General features: G+C 42.3%; 1 protein-coding gene across 1 annotated transcript in view; it reads right to left on the bottom strand.

The window, feature by feature from the left end:
• Window positions 1-21,892, bottom strand: part of LOC146833096 (A.superbus venom factor 1-like) — a 663,114-nt gene that overhangs the window by 159,724 nt on the left and 481,498 nt on the right. The window contains exons 26-31 of the mRNA XM_085600729.1: window positions 16,046-16,205; window positions 14,253-14,348; window positions 12,846-12,996; window positions 12,073-12,236; window positions 9,791-9,949; window positions 6,948-7,007 (exon numbers count right to left, since the gene is read on the bottom strand). Of these exons, the coding sequence (XP_085456855.1) occupies window positions 6,948-7,007; window positions 9,791-9,949; window positions 12,073-12,236; window positions 12,846-12,996; window positions 14,253-14,348; window positions 16,046-16,205 (790 nt within the window). The remainder of the gene's footprint in view (window positions 1-6,947; window positions 7,008-9,790; window positions 9,950-12,072; window positions 12,237-12,845; window positions 12,997-14,252; window positions 14,349-16,045; window positions 16,206-21,892) is intronic.

Here is a 21,892-nt window from a genome sequence, read left to right on the forward strand (position 1 = left end):
TTGTTTTTAAGTAATCTATGTACCCCGGGGAGGTGGCGGTCCCCGGAGCAGCGGGGAGGGGGGCAAGTGGGCTATTCTTAAGCGTCCCAGGAAGTTGCTGATTCCTGGGACTGTGTGGGCCCCCCGCAGTCCTATTAAGTGCCCCGGGGAAGTAGCGGTCCCTGGGGCAGCGGGGGCCAGGCAAGCTCCCCAGCATTCCTATTCTAAGGTGCCCCAGGAAGGTTGCGGGCCACCAGCATTTCTAGTATTTACTGCCCCAGGGAGGTGGCGGTCCCTGAGGCTTTGTATAAGCCTAGGAGCCATTGAGCCCCCTCCTTCAGTTCCTTCATGTCCCTGGGATTTGCACCCTCCCTGGGGCTTTACAAAAAAGACGCGTGGGAGCCCATGCGTCTTTTTTTAAAATTTTGACATAGATCCGTGGCGCCACTCGTGCATTTGTGGCAAAATTAAATAAAAAAATATTTATTTTCCATCAAGTGGAACCCCCTTCTATATCTTGGGGGGTCAGGCAGGGTATTCCTATCCTGCCTCCTTTTCATAATTTTTATCTTTTTGGTGGAACTTGGCTTCAAGCCGAGTCCCAAGATGGCTGCCAACGCTTTCTGGTTTGAAGTGTTGGCAGCCAATCAAATTGGAGCACAGGACTGTGGATCCGCGAGTTTCCTGAGGGACTTGCGTCCCCAGATATCTATATTTTTTAAACTTTAATTTCTCTGAAACTACTGAATGAATATACACCAAATCACAAGAAGCACGCTTTCTGGACCAACATCTAGCTGTCTACCAAATTTGGTGTAATTCTGTTCAGCAATTTGGGCTGTAGTCTTGTTCAAAAAATGAAATATCCACGTAGACATAACATGAGGAAAATGCGTTTTGGGACCCCCCTTTTTTCGTGACCCCCGCTTGACGGATCACCACGAAACTTTCAACACAACAGTTGAACCATAATACACAAGATGATGGACGGAATGTTGCACAATGGCAAAACATTCACCCCCAGTCACAGATCTGGGTTTAATCCATTGTTATTTTGCTCAACACGCCACCCCAGCTCAGACATGGCCATATGCAAATCAGTCTTGACCCTGTGCCTCATGGGAACAGTCCAGCCTGAACTGCCAAGCCATGTCTTTCCTGGACCGGAATCAAGCATCCTAGGACCGGTTTCTGGCTATCAGCCGTCATCAGCCGGGATAGCTTGACTCCAGTGGCGTAGTGAGCATGGGACCCACGTCTGGGCATACCCTTCCCACATAGGGTGAACAGCAAAATAGACAAGATGATGGACGGAATGTTGCACAATGGCAAAACATTCACCCCCAGTGATAGATCTGGGTTTAATCCATCGTTATTTTGCTCACCACGCCACCCCAGTTCAGACATGGCCATACGCAAATTAGTCTTGACCCTGTGCCTCATGGGAACAGTCCAGCCCGAACTGCAAAGCCATGTCTTTCCTGGACCGGAATCAAGCATCCTAGGACCGGTTTCTGGCTATCAGCCGTCATCAGCCGGGATAGCTTGACTCCAGTGACGTAGTGAGCACGGGACCCACGTCTGGGCATACCCTTCCCACATAGGGTGAACAGCAAAATACACAAGATGATGGACGAAATGTTGCACAATGGCAAAACATTCACCCCCAGTCACAGATCTGGGTTTAATCCATCGTTATTTTGCTCACCACACCACCCCAGTTCAGACATGGCCATATGCAAATCAGTCTTGACCCTGTGCCTCATGGGAACAGTCCAGACCGAACTGCCAAGCCATGTCTTTCCTGGACCGGAATCAAGCATCCTAGGACCGGTTTCTGGCTATCAGCCGTCATCAGCCGGGATAGCTTGACTGCAGTGGCGTAGTGAGCACGGGACCCACGTCTGGGCATACCCTTCCCACCCTTCCGTTGGTGCATCTGACATTTTAACCACGTAATGCCTCTGATGAGGGCGGTGGCCCGAAACGCAGCTTGCGTCAGGCATGTTTGGCTGGGAAAAGGATTCCTATGAAGCTACTTTCGTGAGGATCAACCGGCTGTTGTGAGCATTTCACCTACAGGGGCAACTCTCTTTTTTGTAAACACATTAGCGGCCAGCCCGGTCGCGAAATGCACCACTGCTGGATTGTAGCAGGGCCACAGTCTGCTTATCTGGGCGGACAGGTGTGGCACAACCGGACTCGTATTAAAAGAAAGCTGCCTCCACTGGAGTCCTCGCCATTTGATAGTTTGCGGGTGAAGTGGCGATGTCGGCCCACTTGGGCTTTTTTATCATAATTTGCACTACGGTTCCCATGAAGCACTGCACTTGCAGTTTGGATTTCCATATCACTGAAATAAAAGAAGGAATTTCCGTTGGTGCATCTGACATTTTAACCACGTAATGCCACTGATGAGGGTGGTGGCCCGAAACGCAGCTTGCGTCAGGCATGTTTGGCTGGGAAAAGGATTCCTATGAAGCTACTTTCGTGAGGATCAACCGGCTGTTGTGATCATTTCACCTACAGGGGCAACTCTCTTTTTTGTAAACACATTAGCGGCCAGCCCGGTCGCGAAATGCACCACTGCTGGATTGTAGCAGGGCCACAGTCTGCTTATCTGGGCGGACTGGTGTGGCACAACCGGACTCGTATTAAAAGAAAGCTGCCTCCACTGGAGTCCTCGCCATTTGATAGTTTGCGGGTGAAGTGGCGATGTCGGCCCACTTGGGCTTTTTTATCATAATTTGCACTACATTTCCCATGAAGCACTGCACTTGCAGTTTGGATTTCCATATCACTGAAATAAAAGAAGGAATTTCCGTTGGTGCATCTGACATTTTAACCACGTAATGCCTCTGATGAGGGCGGTGGCCCGAAACGCAGCTTGCGTCAGGCATGTTTGGCTGGGAAAAGGATTCCTATGAAGCTACTTTCGTGAGGATCAACCGGCTGTTGTGAGCATTTCACCTACAGGGGCAACTCTCTTTTTTGTAAACATATATATATATATATATATATATATATATATATATATATATATATAAATATATATTACCTACTGGCGGTCGCCAGTAGGTAGTTATAGTTAGGACCACGTTTCCATAGGAAATCCGCAACATTCTATTTTGAATAACTTTGGCGCCGGTCGACGAATCCTCGCAAATTTTTCAAAATAGGTGGGGCGCTACGCTCCGCTTCTACCCTTAAAGGCTCGTGGGGATTCGTCAAGCGGGGGCTGAGATAAAAGGGGGGTCCTAAAACGCGTTTTTCCCATGCATTTTTCCATAGGACCTTTAGACAGGGCTACAGCCCGAACGGCTGAACAGAATTACTTGAAATTTGGCAGAGAGGTAGTCCCCAGGTCAAGGAAGTGCCTTTTGTAGGTTTGGTGTAAATCTGTTCAGTAGAATATGAGAAAATAGCCTTTAAATCAATATATATATCTGAGCCAGCTTACGGTGCGCTTACGGTACGCTTACCGTACGCGTACGGTGGCGTGTGCGAGCGCGATTCTGATTGGCTGTTAGATCTTAGTAAACATTCGAATCGGTCGAAACCAGGAAGCGGCGGCCGCCATTTTCTCTCTCGCACTCAGAGTGTGGATTAAAAAACAAAGGACAAAAACATGTAAAGGAGCTGTTTAGCCAGCTCCAAAGCACCTAGCCATGTTGAGGGAGTCCCCAAAGATCCCCCAAGGCCAAAAACGGAATTTTAATTTTTTCCCTAATTTCGGCGATTACGCTTACCGTACGCGTACGGTAAAAAATTTTTGAAAAAAAAAAAATTATCCACACCCTCCCCACCCCGTGTGCAAATAGGGCCCGAAGGGCACCATTTGTGCATGGCTTATCATTCTTACAAAAAAATAAAATATAACCTTTCACAACGAAGCGCATCATATGTCCTCCATGTGCGCACGGTGCGCGAAGCGCATCGTGCGTACATGGCCCATCGAGCGTAACGTGGGCACGTGGTGCGCGTAGCGCACCGCGTGCCCACCGTGCGTGCACGGCACTAACTGCGTAAAGTGGGCGCGCGGTGCGCAAAGCGCACCGCGCGCGCACGGAACGAACTGCGTTAAGTGGGCGCGCACGCCACAAATGGCGTAAAGTAACTTAGCATTTAAAAAACCGTACAAATTCACTGAAAAAACCATAGGTTTCACACACGTTATAGTTAGGAATTAGCATTTAAAAAACCTTGCAAATTCACTGAAAAAACCATAGGTTTCACACATGTTATAGTTAGCGGAAATTTTACTGATAAAAAACCAATGAAATTCCCCCGTTATAGTTAGTGCAGGAAACTATAACTCACGCGACCGCAATCTTCTGCTGATGACATATGTGTCTTTATGAAAAAAAAATATTTGTAATATATGTATAGCTAAAAATTTATGGAAGAAGACATGGGCAAATAAGTGTCTAAATACAGTATTAGCATCAGCAGAGGATTGCGGTCGCGTGAGTTATAGTTTCCTGCACTAACTATAATGGGGGAATTTCATTGGTTTTTTATCAGTAAAATTTCCGCTAACTATAACATGTGTGAAACCTATGGTTTTTTCAGTGAATATATATATATACACATATACATACACATACATATACTTTTTTTTTTTTTAAGGTATAACTATATACGAGAATGTGGAATGAACATCCTGTGGCTGCAACGAGGGGTGCCCAACAACACAGAATCTAGAAAGTGGCGGGCCCATTTGGGAAACGATGGAGTGTGGCTGGTGTTGTACCCATAGAGCTCTAAATGGATACGGAAACAACGACATCCAGGCCAATATGCGGAAAAAGGTATCCATTGCCGCTGAGCAAATTACATCGGGATTGCAGCCTCCCCATTGGCCACCCATTCACGAATCAGGAGGACGGTGACTATTTTTGAATGAAGGAGTGACTGTGTTGCATTTTTACAAACCTGAACGAAAGCACTGAGGAAGGCGAGAGACGCCGAAATGCATTTGCCGTTTATGGTTTTATTAAATATGAACTTTTGGACACCCCGTGAGTGCTCCTTATCTGTGGTGGAGTTGTTGAGAAACACGCGAGTCCTACCCTCGTGAAAGGAGTCACCCGTTATGGAGTTCGGCAGTGGCATTGGTGGGAAATTGTGTAAGTTGTAAAGTTGCCCATACTGCCTGAACCGCAGCTGCAGAATTCTCTCGTCGACCTATTGAGGTGGCAAACTATACAAGTTTGTGGTTCCCGCTTATTTAAACGGTACCTGCGAGAATGTGGAATGAACATCCTGTGGCTGCAACGAGGGGTGCCCAACAACACAGAATCTAGAAAGTGGCGGGCCCATTTGGGAAACGATGGAGTGTGGCTGGTGTTGTACCCATAGAGCTCTAAATGGATACGGAAACAACGACATCCAGGCCAATATGCGGAAAAAGGTATCCATTGCCGCTGAGCAAATTACATCGGGATTGCAGCCTCCCCATTGGCCACCCATTCACGAACCAGGAGGAAGGTGACTATTTTTGAATGAAGGAGTGACTGTGTTGCATTTTTACAAACCTGAACGAAAGCACTGAGGAAGGCGAGAGACGCCGAAATGCATTTGCCGTTTATGGTTTTATTAAATATGAACTTTTGGACACCCCGTGAGTGCTCCTTATCTGTGGTGGAGTTGTTGAGAAACAGGCGATTCCTACCCTCGCGAAAGGAGTCACCCGTTATGGAGTTCGGCAGTGGCATTGGTGGGAAATCGTGTAAGATATATATATATATATATATACACATATACATATACATACACATACATATACTTTTTTTTTTTTTTAAGGTATAACTATATATATACCTTAGTTATAGTTAGGAAAGCTTTATTTACCCAAACATTACAACATCTAAATTTATAGTTATACCTTAAATTTATAATTTACGTCCCTCCTTTAAATTACTATAACTTTATTTTATTCTTTCTATCCAAACAAAGTTCAACTACACAAACATTAGAAATTCTAAAGTTATAGTTATACCTTAAGTTTATAATTTACACACCACGTTGAAATGCGTATTACTGGAGCACCTCCATACACAGTGTTGTGAATTGGGAAGCTACACTACATTAACTATAACCCGCGCCTTCTCCGTGCACTGCTTATATCCTTTCATATTAAATTACTTTTACCATCTGAAATTATAACATTCATAACAAAACTTATGACATCGCAAATCACACCATTTGTTAGAACACAATGCATGCTAGAGTGCTGTGTTTCTTTTTACTATTGGTGAGTGTGGGGAGAGGCTAAATAGTAAATTACACTCTGCGCATCTGCATTTATGGTCTATGCACATATTTATTTATGCGTAAGTGTATCTGTTTTAAAACAATGGTATTCAACCAAAACCAAAATGCAGGGGATGACAGTTGTGCACAGAGATCTTTAGAATATTAGTAGAGTGGTTTACATGAGTACATCAATTAACCTGCAATCTGTGAGGTAGTAAAATTCATTTTGTCCTGTGAATGTTGATCTTCTGTGGTAATAAACTGGAATTTTACCTTTGTGGTGCAGTAATAAATGTGTGCTTGTGTGTTCATTAGCACACTTATAAATACTATGTGTTATTGGATCACCTGTCTTTACACTTCCAAATAAAACATGTAATTTGGAGTAAGTGGACTAATAAACGCAGATTCAGACTTTATTGACTTAAGTGGAAAGGTCAAACCACACGTTTTCACTGTACCAGATCCACAACTACTGGGACTTCTGGAACTGGATCATCATCTGGATCTTCAGTGCTTCACTCTATGGGCCATTGCTAAGAGAATGTGCTCTGAATGTGCTTGAATTTACTATGTTTATAACTAATGCACATTAAAGAACAGCACAGTGGAAACCATTCATGGAGATGCATAGTGAGCAATCTGTTCTTATCGCGATTGTAGAAGATGGTCTATCATGATAGAATTATGACAGATTTAAGCTGACTTACTGTTAAAGTTCCTTGTCCAGCACCCTTCGCCTCAACCGTGAAATCATGGTTCAGTTTGGTCTGTAAAGAAATTAATTGTTACTTTTTTCCACTTATTCATTGACCATCGGATACTAATCACTATTATTTACACTATAACACATAACTTTATAACTGACCCGTATCTAAGCATGCCTTGTTTACAGCAGTGATCTGGTAAGTAGCATACCAAAGTTATACATTTTAAATACATTATGGCAAGTTAGGTGATAGAAAGCATTGAACATAAACCACAGTGGCAACTGGTGCCAAACAAGTTGCCACAAGATAATGTTTTTGATGTATTATCTTCAATTAGAACTTGTGGGCACCTAACCTTTACTTGATCTTTTATTTACAACCTCTGAGCAACATTTGCTGCTGAATTATATGCTGGTCCAAATGTGAATGTATTTGGTTTTGAAATGCCGGTGATAACATTGAATTTTCACGTGATCTTCTTGAAGTGAAGACCCCAGTGAGGGGTGAAACTATAATAATTGAAGGGATCCATACCCTGATGAAGGCAATCGTGACATTGGAAGGCATTGTCTAGGCCGAAACATGTTGTTTATTGCAGTTGGGGTATGGGGCCATTGATCTCCCCTATATATCCCCTATTTTTCTTGGTATTTTAATCCTATCGAGGGGATCCAAGAATAAAGGTAACTTTTGGAATCCTCTGCGATAGTAGTACCTGCACCTGTCTGCACTTGATGATCCCTTCTTGAGGGAGCACTTTTTCCCTTATCTATTCTCTTATTTTCATACACTTTTTGTTTTCCATATCAAACTATACACTCTAAAAAAATCTTTTGCGCTCCGTCCAGAGTGTTGGTCTGCGCCTGGACGTTTGATGCAGCCCTATGATGAAGCATGACACTGCAAAGTGTGTGAGGGCAGTATTAAGAAAATAAATCTTTTTCCTTCTTTATTTTTGTCCCCTTTCCTTGTTTAAACAGTATCAGTAGATAATGAGAAGTGGGAGCAGAAATAGAACTTTTGATCTTGCTCTTTAGTTTTTTCTTCTTTTCTTAGTCCTTCTCTCTTTGGTGAGTTATAAGTTTTGGGAGGGGAGTCAGAGAAGGCTCATTCCCTAGTCCCTCTTTTTTGTGATTTCTCGAGAAAAACAACATACCAGTGTCGGCTCTACTCATATTACAGCACCATCAGGAATTAACGCTTCTTTATTATGTGTTTGGGGCGAGTGGTTGGAAGGGAAAGGGGATTGAACAGACATAAATCACCCATCAAAGGTTCAGGTGGACACGCATGTGGTTGGGCCATTACCACTCATGAACTCAGAGAAAATCTGGCACAGACTTTGCTGTGCTTAACTTACTTTCCCCAGACCTGACTAATATAAGAATGTATTTAATAGGGGCTAAACTCCACATCTACATCAACGTGAATATTGGTTGCAAGGTGGCACTTATCATTCAGAAAAACAGTCAATGTGGTACTCTTTGTTTGCAAGTTTGTGAATGAGTGTTTTCTTTTTTTAGCAAAATATGGTTGCATACTGGATTTAATTTGAAACATCATGTTTAACCTAGTGGGTTTTATATTGAAATTCAATGGTCTTAACGTGAAACGTCTTGTTTAAAATGCTGGTGAACTTTTCGTTTAGAATACTGTTTTTGGTTTGTTTTTTCATTAAAATTTCAAAAACAAAAAGATTCTAGTGGAAAAAAAGCATGTCATGGAATACTGGGGTAGTGTCTTAAGTGCACCACATTCCATGGGTGTCCGACCTGGAGACTTAAATGGTTCTAATGAAAGATGATGAAATTGAATGTGGGTGCTTTTTTTCGCTGAGTTAACCCTGGCATTTGGGACTGGGGAGAGGATAAAACCTTCACAAGAGCTATCGATCTGACGCTGTGACTATGAACCTAACATGTAATAAAGTAGTTACCATCTTCTAAGTAAGAGGCTCCTGTGCCATCAATGAAAATACTCCCTCCAGGCTTCATTCACATTTTGCACACTGTGGAAGAATATCTGTATGTTCTTGTTGAAGCTGAACTAGTTTAAGTCGACTGATGAATGCTCTCCATTACAAATCACCAACCTTGGGAAAACTCCCTATAATCGCACATTTGCCGGGTTCAACTGTAAAGTCATAGTTGTTGGATTTTATACCTGAAAGTGCCGTGGCGGAGCAGCATTAATTCTTCCTTCATAACAGGACCAGGCAAATTAGAATCTCTTGTCCAATACCCTCATTCGGAGTATGGCACAGTGGACGCAAACAATGTTTGCACCTAATTTGACATCATCAGTTGGGTGACATTTTTTCTCCTACCTTGTGATGTTTCCCTGCACAGACTGATTCAAGTTTGTACCCGTAGGAACTGACAAAGAGGACGAAGGTTCCAGGTTTTGCAGGTCAGAAAACGTGAACTAAACCTTTTTATCATGCAATAAACCTCAAACTACAAGTTAGCCCCAATTCGTACCTGTGGAACTAAGAAGTCAGAGGTAACATCACCGCAAGGAAATAATGCCAATTGTGGTGGCAGTTTTTCCACTGGCCATTTTTACCCTGCAGTAGAGTGGGAGCAGAAATATTCAACCCCATAAGGCCCACTGAAAGCTGACTACAATGCATATGTAGGAAGACGGGATGTGGAACGCATGGGTTTTGTCTCCTTTTCAGGCCGCAAGTGCTAAAGATGGACATATATTGTTTGGGGGAAAAAAAGTAAAGTGCAAAAAAGAATGTTTGATCACTTTGAAGAAAAATAGCAAGAAGTGCAAACCAGGGACCCCCCCCCCATAAAGCTCATCCTGATGGACCCCACTTTTCTTTAGAAAAGTACCTGTTCACTTCTTGACACCATGGCGTTATCACGGTTGATATTGTAACTTATAAGTCTTGATCGCCCAGGCAGCTTTATGGAAACTTCCAAATCTAACTCTAGCTGGCCTGGTGCTTCCATCACGTACTGCGCCATAGCCTGGAACACCATGACGGTTGCCTGGACATGAATGAAGGACAAAATGCGGTAACATAATTAATTGCAGATTTATTTTTTATGTCATTTGTGTGTCTTTGGTATTTAATCAGAATCTCAACTGCTGTCAGTATAAATTTCTATGTCCGTCATAGACCCATTTCTTAGAGTAACTGTTTTCATCTATGGCTGTTGAGATATCCCTCTTCCGATCAGTGCAGGTTTCTCAGGCTAGTGAAAGGCACCAATCTTGCCACTGTGGTTGCGGAGATGTATACACTGTCATGACATATTCACCTTCTATCTTACTGTGGCTGTTTGCCTTTATGTTCAGTGAGAAGCCTTTACCCAGTAACCTGTTTTTTATGTCATAGAAAGCTACCTTGGTCCTTTCTAGCTGTCACTGTGTGTTTCTATGGTCAATGAGATGCTCGCTTCTAGCTGTCACTGTGTGTTTCTATGGTCATTGACACATCTCTCTCTGACAAGGTAAGTATTGGTTGCTATGGTTAGTGTGAAACACCTTTTTTGCTGTTTGTCTGGTCATTAAAATGCCTCTTTTACTATGTATTTGCTTCTGTTTCACTGAATGCTCCCTCTCTCGTTGCCACTGTGTGTCCTGAGATCATTGAAATACATCTACTTTACTATCAGCATACGTTTCTAAGGTCAGTGAGGAACCCCACTCTTGTTGTCACGGTTTGTTAGCGGTCATTGTAACATCCCTCTTGCTATCTATGTATCTGCTTCTATGATCACGGAGAGGCACCTCTCTTGTTGGCTCAATTTCTTTCTGTGGTGATTGTGGTGCTCCTTAATGCTATCTATGTAGGAGTTTCTGTGGTTACTGACCGGCACCTCTCTCTGTCACTGTAACCTTGGTCTCTGAGGTGGCTATTAGTACGGGGTCGGACTGGGACAGAAAATAGGCCTAAGCACCAAAAGTGCCTCGATTAGTGAATGAGACAGCTAAAAATGTGACCTACACCTGCAAATCGGGCCAGTTTTTAACTTTAACGCTGCATAAGTGTTTTGCAAGGTGTGGAACAATGCATTGATTTCAGCTTGCTGCAGGCAATGTTTGTTTTAATATCAGGCAAATCAACAGTAAAAACAGGCTCAGCATACCATAAAACAGACCCACAAACAGCCAAAAAACCATTCCATGCACTGACCTGTCAGACTAGCCCATGGGGCATGGCCTGATTGCCCTATAGGCCAGTCTGATGCTCTATCAGTATATCTGTTTCTATGGGCACTATAATCTTTATGAATTGTGCTTATCGCTCTTATGATCAGGCCACCTGGTTCTACATCTGTGAGCAGACGTTTCCAGAAGGAAATAGAAATTACATTAATATAAATTCACAAATCTTTATCTCTGCTGATGGCACTCTTACACTATCCTGCTTTTTAGAGGTGGAGAGACTTTAATAGTTTGGTCTGCCACTCTTCATTTTTCAAAGGCCTGGCATGTAGCTGATTCTTCCCAAAACATAGCAACTTTTCAGCGGGTTGAAGAAGACTTAACTTTACTCAGATTCTGGCTTGACACATGACTAATGGTGCCACAGGGCTGGAGGACTTTGAATGTTGCTTTCTGTGAAATGTGGCTGAGTCTGTTCCAGCTATCTGGCCTTTAGAGATGAGTGCTACATTAGTCTGACTTTGCACCAGTTCTGCTGATATTTCTGCAATGAATAGATTTCTGAATTATACCCAGCACTACCAAACTTTCATAAGTGAGTTTTCCACTGCAAAAATGTTGTTACAGTGCTTTGCATACCAATGGAAAGTGGACCTTCAAAGACATGAAAGCTTGAAAACACATCACTGTACTATACTACTTAAGTTATCAACTTGCTTTACTTAAGACAAACACCATTACACAAGACTGTTACAATGCACTCTCCCTAGCCCTATATTGTATTTTTTACCACAGACATATAACCTATATTGCATCATCAAAACATTTATTTTGTCAACCTTTTAGTGCAAAACTGCGTTGTGCAGCTTTGACATTTTAACTATAGGAGTTATTGGATTGTACAAGTTGCAAGAGGTGGCAGAACATTTGTGCTGAGTGTGTATGTCTGGTGGCTAAGCCTTGGCTGTTATACAAGGGCATCTCAAGGTCTGTGCCTCACCTGGGTAGATCCCCACGCTGCACCATAGAACCTCTGCTCATTCAGCCACTGCATGATCCCACTGGTCTTTTCAAACTTCTTCATACGTACAAGGGCGAGAAGAGCATACGAGGTGGCTTCAATGGCGAATTGCTTATCTTTGGGAACATTCCAATAGGTTCCTTCTGCAAACAACCAGGACAAGGTAAGAAGTAATTGACTGCATATGGCTCAGAGCCATCCGGTTTGGATATGTTTTCTGCTCTCATCCCAATCCCTCAATCATGAAGTGTTGTTGGACCCAGAGTACAAGTATAATTTCGAAACGTGGACATCACCATTCTCTATAACAGTTTTCCGGAAGCTTCATAGGCTGCAGCCAGTCAGAATACTTTCATATGAAGCCTACAAATTCTTAAGGATTGGAGTAGGTAGTTCAGCACTAGTTGTTTACACAGTGAAGTGCTTCAGCTATCCTCTTATTAGAGAAAATGGGGTCCTCACATGTTAGGACCTTCACCTAAGATGTCTTTATTACTGCTGCTCATTCCCAATCACATTGTTATCTTCCCTTCCATGGCTGCTTATTCCACTTCTCTTTAACACATTCCTTCCAGTGCTGTTCCTGCAAATGCTGCTTGCTTCGTTTTTGTTTCTGTTTCTCACTATTAATGTTGCTGATATCCCTTGTTCCCCAGCTCTTTCTTTTGCCAGCTTTGTACTCTCTTGCTCTTCACTATTTTCTTCTCTCATTTCCAATCCCAGTTAGTAAAAAGCAGGCTGCGGTTACTCACCTGTTGACATTTCCATGAGCTTGTTGTCATCAGTAAGGTTGTTGACCATCGCCAACGCATAAGCGGTTATAGTTACTGCATAGGGTGTGGTAAGGGTTGGGTACTTCTTCAACAAGTAATCAGAAGCTTTTTGAATACTTCCTTCCAAACTCTAAGTTGTGAACAGAGGGAGAGATGAAGCAGAAAGTTAAATACAATCAGTATTGAAAGCTTACTCCCAACAGAACAGCATCAATGTTATCACATAAATACAGGAATAGCAAATTAAATAGCTGGAGCCCACTAGCTTTGTTTATGTTTTACCTTAACCACCTTCATTTGACATCCTTGGTTTCCCTTGATGTTTTAATTTTAGTGCATACTGGATTTCAATAATGCAACCTTCAAAAATTAGAAGTCATGCCAGAGTGTTTAATTTGAAGCAAGATACATTTATAAAGTACAAGATACAACACAGATGAAAAAACCACACAATGATTCCTGTTACAACTGGAAAAGTTCATGAAGGTTCTTATGTTTAAAAGGCCAGGTCATGCTTGTGCCTACCGCAATGTATTTGGACCCAACATCATTGCATTTATTAAAATTAGACACTTTCCAAACACGAAAATCATCATCACAAAGCCGCCATTGGACCATTGACTGTGGGTACAAGAGCTACAGGCACACCTGGGTGTTTAATTGAATAAGAAGCAACATGTCATGTCCAGGGATAAATAATACATCCAGACTCTAGCCATTGTGGTGACATTAGTAAGTCAGACATAGCTGTCATTGGTTTCAAAACCTAGGCTTTGATGCTGTTCAGTTTAGTGCTTTGCAGAATGTTGAGACACAAATAGGATTATCATTATCTATATCAATAAAGAAGCATATCAGATCAAGCTGAAAGTGAATGGTGTGAGAATTATACAGATTTTAATACATGTTCTAACAATGGACCATACCAATCTGGATGCTATACACATCAGCTATGGGAATGCTTTTACACCTGCTATTTGTGGCCTAGGCTGTACAATAAGACAATGCTGCTGTGGTATCTGCATTACTTGTAAACCTGGCAGTTCGACATGACTGCTAAGTGTAATTCAATGGAACATCCTCTGCTTAAGTTCATTAATGTCTTGGATTTTATAAAGTCTGCTTCCACCATTAGGTATTTAACAGCAGATTGGATTAAAATCTGTTTTATTTTTTGCAAAAGGGTAGCAGGTTGGTAATTATTTTTTTATGTCAGGGAAAAGGCTGCTAAAATGTTCGGGTGGACAGACAAAAATACCTGTCCACCCCTTCTGCTTCAGCATATTAATATCCAGAAGAAGACCTACTCGCACTTTAATGGTCCATCTTAGATGATAAAGTCAAAGAAACATTTTGGCATTGCTGATGGTATACAAAAATGCTTACATTCACTTGAGCCCTGCAGATTCCTCTGCTCTCTGCAAGGGCGATGAGTACAAAGGCAGTGAGAGATGCTTCCGGTTCATTTCCACTGGTACCACCCTGCATGAGAAAAGAAAGGGCAAAATAAGTAGTTGGTATTATTACTAAAAGCCAGAGATAAAATATATTGCTAAAATTGCTAAGCATTCTAAAATGGTGCCAAAAAGTGCAAAAAAAATGTGCACCCAATTAACATCTATTTTTAATTCAAACAGCAAAAGTGGACCAAAGAAGTCCACATTAACCCTGCAGAAATGTCATTTGTATCTGGACGTATGCATGCTTCTTTAAACTCAGAACATCTTTGGAAATTGTAGGCTAGTTAGCCATTGTGGTCTTTGGATGACTCAATGTAAATTTAGGATGTGTTTCACCATAATGTGTTGCTATTAGGGGCCATATGTAGGTGGCCTAACATTTACCACTTCATAAATACCGAATTTTACCGATTCGGTATTTATGAAGTGGTAAATGCTATGTAGGTATTCATTCGGTAAATATTACCGAATCGGAGAATTTCGGTGATTACCGAATCGGTATTTACCGATTCGGTAATGAGGCATACCTTCCCATTGATTGAATCAATGGGAAGGTATGCCTCATTACCGAATCGGTAAATACCGATTCAGTAATGGGGGGAGCACATTCAAGGGTGGCAGGGTGTCACATTGACACCCTGTTGCACCCCTGATTCCTGCATGTGTGCACATGTGGCGCACATACATGCCCTAAGGGCATGTATGTCTGCCACATGGCACTGTTAGTCCAGCAAAATATTGCTTTTTGCAATGAATTCGGTATTTAGCACCAACATATATTTGGTGCTAAATACCGAATTATTTTCCCTACACATAACTCATTTGAGTGTCACCTACATCTCATTTCAGGATTCGGTATTTACCGAATCGGTAAAATTACCGATTCGGTAAATTACCGAATCCTGAAATGTTCCCCCTACATAGCAAAAGCCTAAATACCGGTTGTTAACGGTATATTTACCGAAAATCGTCCGTTACCGACCGGTATTAGGCTATCTACATATGGCCCTAGACGTCTGCTTACATCTTGGAGGAACAAATCTCACTAATGTCACTGAGACTGCGTGTATTTTCTGAATTCCTCTGTTTTTGTGTTTCTGTGTGCAAAAGAGAATCTCTGAGCACTGTGACTGGACACAAACCAACAAAACTGTTCTGCAAAATCAGAAAAACTCATAAAAATGAGTGCCCTATAAGTACTGCAAGTCTACTACTACAAATAGTTACCTACTTTTAGAGTACTGGTGACAAGGTTTGTTTTGCCTACCCTGGTCACTTTGCTTTTGTTAAGAATAGTTTTGCTTGGCCAGAAATTATTTTTGACAAAAAGCCAGAGCCATGCTGGTACACCAGTCTTTTTTATTAATGTCTTGTCACGATATGCGAGCAGAAGGGAGGAATAAAACTACACATACAGAGCTCTCCCCTTTTGAACTCACACCTGCTCTCCTCCGACTGGAAACTCACTACATGGAGTTCAGAAGAGCATTAAAAACCCATCTGCTCTGCTCTACCTTTGGAACTTTGGAATCCTGATCCCAGTGATGTTTAGTGGTTCCATCATGAGCGCCCTCTGGATCCATGCTCTTGACTGTGTTCCCCTGTTCTGTGCTCCTCTATCACTCTCAATTGACCTCAGAGAACTGTGGGCAGTATAAGAATTAAAGATAAAAATACGTAACGAGTAGCCCTTTATGAGAAGGGTAAATTAGCACATACCACCATCTCTCCATGAATCACAGCCTGGTCCTCCTTGAAAACACCATCTGGCTTCTGCTTGCTCATAACAAGCCACTTCACCGAGTTGCAGATCCCGTCCTTCTGAATGCTGATGAGTTTGTCAGCCATTGCGAAAATCTTGACCACATAGGCAGTCAGCCTACAAATGCAGATAAAAAGATAAGATGCAAAAAGAGTTGGTGGCAAGTGACCTGAGAGTTAAGGGTGTTCAAAGATTTTCCTCAGCACACTTAATTATGTTTTTTAAAAAGCGTTGCAAGCTTTACAGTGTTTGCATGCATTATTTATTTTAAGTTTAGGGTTAAATAAATCTCTTAAAGCAGAAATGCAGAATGAAATACCAAAACAATCTGAATTCTGATGGTAGGATTTTGCCCCCAAACCTTTTTTAAATGCCTCTCTGCATTGTCGGAGATATATATATATATATATAGATATATATAGAAAGACAGACAGATTCACGGCAAAAACCATAGGTTTCAGGAACGTTATAGTTAGTTGGACATTTTACTCATACAAAATAATAGAAATTCGGCCGTTATAGTTAGTTCAGCTAACTATAACTCGCGCCCACGCAATGCACTGCTGATGACGTCACATATTATATCATTCAGTGACCTTGTGTTTCTGTAAAGTGTAAATATGTTTTATATATATGCCAAGGTGTATTGAAGAATGAGTGGGTGTATAAGTGTCTGATGGAGGATTTAGTATGTGTGTGACTGACTGTATAAGTGTGTGATTAAGTGTGACTTACTGAATGCATGGGTTAGTGACTAAACTGTGTGAATGTCTTTATCAGTCTGTGTGTTGTTGTGTAAGCTGCTGCATGGGTTGGTCACTAGCTACATGAGTGTCTATATGGGTTATTGATTAGTTACCTGAGTATTTGTATGGAAGAGTGAGTGTGTGGGTGGGAGGTATGTGACTGTGCATAGATGTGTGAGTGATTGATTCACTGGATGTATGGGTTCAAGAGTGCATGTGGAAACAGCTGTATGGGTGGGTGAGTGTGTGTATGGGTGTGTTGGTGAGTGAATGGATGTCTCAGTGGTACATGTCCAAGTAACTACAAATGTAAAATACAGTGTATGTGAGAGTTTGAGTATATAAATGTCTGTACGTGAGAGTCAGTGATTGTGAGAGTAGCTGTATGGACGAGTGTGTACTTGAATCAGTGATTGCATAAGAGAGTAAGTATGTGTTCGTATCTGTATGAATGAGTGAGGTGGTGTGTGTGTGTATAACTGTATAGGTGAGTAAATGGGAGTATGATTGATTCTTTGCATGACTGTCTAGGTGTGTGAGTAACTCCGTTGATGAGTGGTGGTGTGTGTGTCTGTATAGGTGTATAAGTGCATATGATAGTGTTATATTGATGAGTGACTGCATGTATGAGTGATTGTATGGGTGAATGAGTGGATGTGTGTGTAGACCTATGGATCAGTGAGTGGGTATGTAGTAACTGGTATTGGTGTGTCGATGGTTTCGAAAATGATAGTCTGCATTTTACAGTGGATGTATCAAAGGTTATATTAAAGTGTGAGGAGGTGCATCAGATTTTCATGTGGATGATGTCATCAGTGATGTCATTTGAGTTGTCCTCAGTGATGTCACTGACCATGTCATGAATGATGTTATATGCGAAGTCACCAGCAGTACATTGCGCGGGTGCGAGTTAGAGTTAGCTGAACTAACTAGAACGGCCGAATTTCTATGGTTTTGTACGAGTGAAATGTCCAACTAACTATAGCGTCCCTGAAACCTATGGGTTTTTCAGTGAATTTCTAAGGTTTTTTAAATGCTAATTTCTAACTATAACGTGCATGAAACCTATGGTTTTTTTCAGTGAATTTCAAAGGTTTTTAAAATGCTAATTTCTAACTATAACATAACAGTCGCGTTTCCAGAGTGGTGGTGAAAGGTGAGCGTGGCCTCCGAAACACCTCTCAGCACTCCCATGGTGTGGGATTAACTGGAGGAGTAGTTAGCCCCCAACGTCAACGTAGGGGGCCAACTACCCCTTTTATTACCACCAGTAAGTCCCACACAGCAGGATTGCTAACTTCTTATATCAGGCCCGGCCCTCTCCCTGCATCACTATGCAAACGCGCCCCCTAGCATGTTGTAAGTTGGGGGATTATGTCCCCTTGAATCCTGAGGGCCACTTCTATTCCCGGTGACACCATCTCCCGGGGCCAGGCCACTCCATTGGGACCGTGGGGGAACCCCAATGCCCCCATGGTCCCCATGGCTCCCCGTCTCCTGTGGGAGCCGGCATTGCTTTTCCACAAGGGGAGCTGCTGACATGCAGCTCCCCTGGTGGAAAAGCAATCCTGCTTTGCTTCATTGAAGCGAGAGCAGGTTTCCCTGATCTCACTTCAATGAAGCAAAGCATAGTTTGCAATGACAGGGCGGGAGTTGCACGGCTCCCGCCCTCTCATTGCAAACAGCAGTGTCCCAGGGGTGGGCACCCTGGGACACTGCAGGAGCCGGCCCTGGGGGGTGGCGGTCCCCAGTGCAATCAAGGGCTCCAGGAGAGGGGTGGAGCGGCCCCCTCCCAACGTTTGAAAGGCCCCGGGGAGGTGGTGGTCCCTGGAGCACGGAGGTCCGTCACGGACCCCTGATTTTAAATTTAGAGTGCCCCAGGGGGGGGTGGTCCCCGGGGCGTGGGGGGGTGCTCGAGCCCCCCACTCATATTTTCAAATAAAAAAAGAGCTCCGTAGTTCATTATCAAAGCCCCGGGGAGGTGGCGGTCCCCGGACAGTGTGGTGGGGATTAGGATCCCACACGCTTTTTTTTTTACAGACCAGGGGAGCTGGCGGTCCACGGGGCTGTAGGGGCCGTAGTGCTCATCATATACATTGTAATATGCCCTGGGAGGTGGTGGACCCCAGGGATGCGGGGGCCCCTGCGGGCCCCCACTAATATTTTTTGAGCAATACCCCCGGGACCTGGCCCATCCGGGGGGCCTCATTTAAATGAAGTGCGAAAGCCCGTGCTTCACTTTTTTTAAAATTTCGGCTGGATTCGTGACCACAACGTGATTTCCGCCAACATTTTTTAAACAAGATGCTTTTTTTGGCCCTGGGGGTCCTTGTGGGACCCCCTGGGCAGGCTTAGGGGGTCTGGGTGTTTCTACCCTGCCCCCTTTTCTTCATTTTTCACTTTGTTTTACTGTTTTCTTGTGACTCAGTTCTACCAAGTCACAAGATGGCTGCCAACACTTCCTGGTTTGGAGTGTTGGCAGGCAATCACAGAGAAGTTTGTGCTTGGGAGGGTTCACGAACCCACCGCTGCCCTAGATATCGAAACTTTTTCTTTTTCTAATTTCTCAGGAACTACTGAACGGACTCTTTCTGAACCAAGACCTACCTTTTTGCCAAATTTGGTGTAATTCCGTTCAGCAGTTCGGGCTGTAGCTTTGTAAAGTTTCCTATGGAAAATAACATGGGGAAAATGCGTTTTGGGACCACCTTTTTCTCGGCCCCCACTTAACGAATCACCCTGAAACTTTCAAGACAGGAGGTGACCGGAACGGACCACTAGTTTTTTTCATTAAGATTCGTCAAATGGCGCCAAAGTTATTGGCAAATCAAAAAAAGCTTTTCCTATGGAAACTAGGTCCTAACTATAACTCACCAGTAGGGAATATATATATATATATATATATTACCTACTGGCAGTCACCAGTAGGTAGTTATAGTTAGGACCTATTTTCCCTAGGAGATATATATATATATATTCAGTGAAAAAACCATAGGTTTCACACATGTTATAGTTAGCTGGACATTTTACTCGTAAAAAACCAATGAAATTGCCCCGTTATAGTTAGTTCAGCTAACTATAACTCGCGCGCCCGCAATGCACTGCTGATGACGTCACATATTACATCACTCATGACATGGTCAGTGACATCACTCATGACATCACTGATGACATCTCAAATGACATCACTGATGACATCACTGATGACATCATCCAGTGAATGTGTGTTTTTCTGAAAATTAAATATGTTTTATATATGTATATCTCAAGGTCGATGGAAGAATAAATGGGTATATAAGTGTCTAAATGGTTGTTTTTTTTTTGAAAAATTGATTGTGTAACTGACTGTTTAAGTGTATCATAGTGAATACATGGTTTAGTGAGTAATGTTTAAACATATAAATATCTGTGACAGTCTCTCACTTTGTGTATAAGTGGCTGCATGGGTTGGTGAGTAGCTACATGGGTGTCTATATAGGTTATTAGTTGTTTTTTTGAGTATCAGTCTGAGTGTCTGCATGGTTCGGTGGGGGGTATTACGTAGTGCATAGGTGCATGAATGAGTGACTCACTGTTTGTATGTGTTGAACACAGCATGTGTGCAGGACTGTATGGGTGGATGAGTGTGTGTATGGGTGTGTTAGTGAGTGAATGACTGTGTCAATAGTGTCTTCAGGAGTAACTACATATGTTTTAAACTAGTATATGTGACTATTGGTGTATATATGTGAGTATATGTGAGAGGGAGAGATTGAAAGAGTTCCTGTATGAATAAGTATGTGTTTCTATAAGTGATTGTTTAAAAGACTAAGTATGTGTAAGTTTCCGTAGAAGTAAGTGTGGTGGTGTGTGTATAACTGTATATGCAGGTGAATGTATGTTTGATTCTTTATTAGCATGAGTGACTATGTGTGTGAGTAACTCTATGGATGAGTGGCATTGTGTAACAGGATGTATAGGTGTATGAGTACATATGATGAGTGAGTACATGTATGAGTGACTGTATAGGACTGTTGGTGAATGAGTGGAAGTGTATGTGGATCTTAGAAATACTGAAGAGGTTGTTGTAATTGGTATTGGTATGTCCATTGTTTTGAAAATTTTAGTCTCTATTTTTGAATGTGTGTATCAAAGGTTATATTAGGGTGAGAGGAGGTCTGCCACTCTATCACAAGGATTATGTCATCAGTGATGTCATCAGTGATGTCATTTGAGATGTCATCAGTGATGTCATGAGTGATGTCACTGACCATGTCATGAGTGATGTAATATGTGACGTCATCAGCAGTGCATTGCGGGCGCGCGAGTTATAGTTAGCTGAACTAACTATAACGGGGCAATTTCATTGGTTTTTTACGAGTAAAATGTCCAGCTAACTATAACATGTGTGAAACCTATGGTTTTTTCACTGAATTTCTAAGGTTTTTTAAATGCTAATTCCTAACTATAACGTGTGTGAAACCTATGGTTTTTTCAGTGAATTTCTAAGGTTTTTTAAATGCTAATTCCTAACTATAACGTGTGTGTAACCCATGGTTTTTTCAGTGAATTTGCAAGGTTTTTTAAATGCTAATTCCTAACTATAACGTGTGTGAAACCCATGTTTTTTTCAGTGAATTTGCATGGTTTTTTAAATGCTATTTTTTTTTTTTATTCTTCATTTTTTTCAAACATATTTTTATTTTAATTTTCTTACCTTTTATAAAGACTGTGCTCAAATTTTTAAAATGATTAAATATTTTTTTTTTAATATATTTTTTTAAATAAACATGTAAAATTTAATTCCAGATTTTTTTTTTTTTTTTTTTTTTTATAGTACGCGTACCGTAAGCTCACGGTAAGCGTACGGTTTACGCAACGTCCGTAATCTATCTACGCTGCTTGCGTATAGTTACGTACTTTGCGTGGCCGCACGGACTGCGCGTGGGACGCGTGCGCGCTTACGCCACACGCGCACGTTACGCGGAAGTGCCGGGGAGTGACTGTTATGCGCATGCGCGCAAGCGAGTGTCTTTTTTACGCGCATGCGTACTTTTGCCGTAAGCGTACCATAAGCGT

Source organism: Triturus cristatus, chromosome 4_2, assembly GCF_964204655.1.
Source record: "Triturus cristatus chromosome 4_2, aTriCri1.1, whole genome shotgun sequence".
In the NCBI taxonomy this organism is placed as follows: domain Eukaryota; kingdom Metazoa; phylum Chordata; class Amphibia; order Caudata; family Salamandridae; genus Triturus; species Triturus cristatus.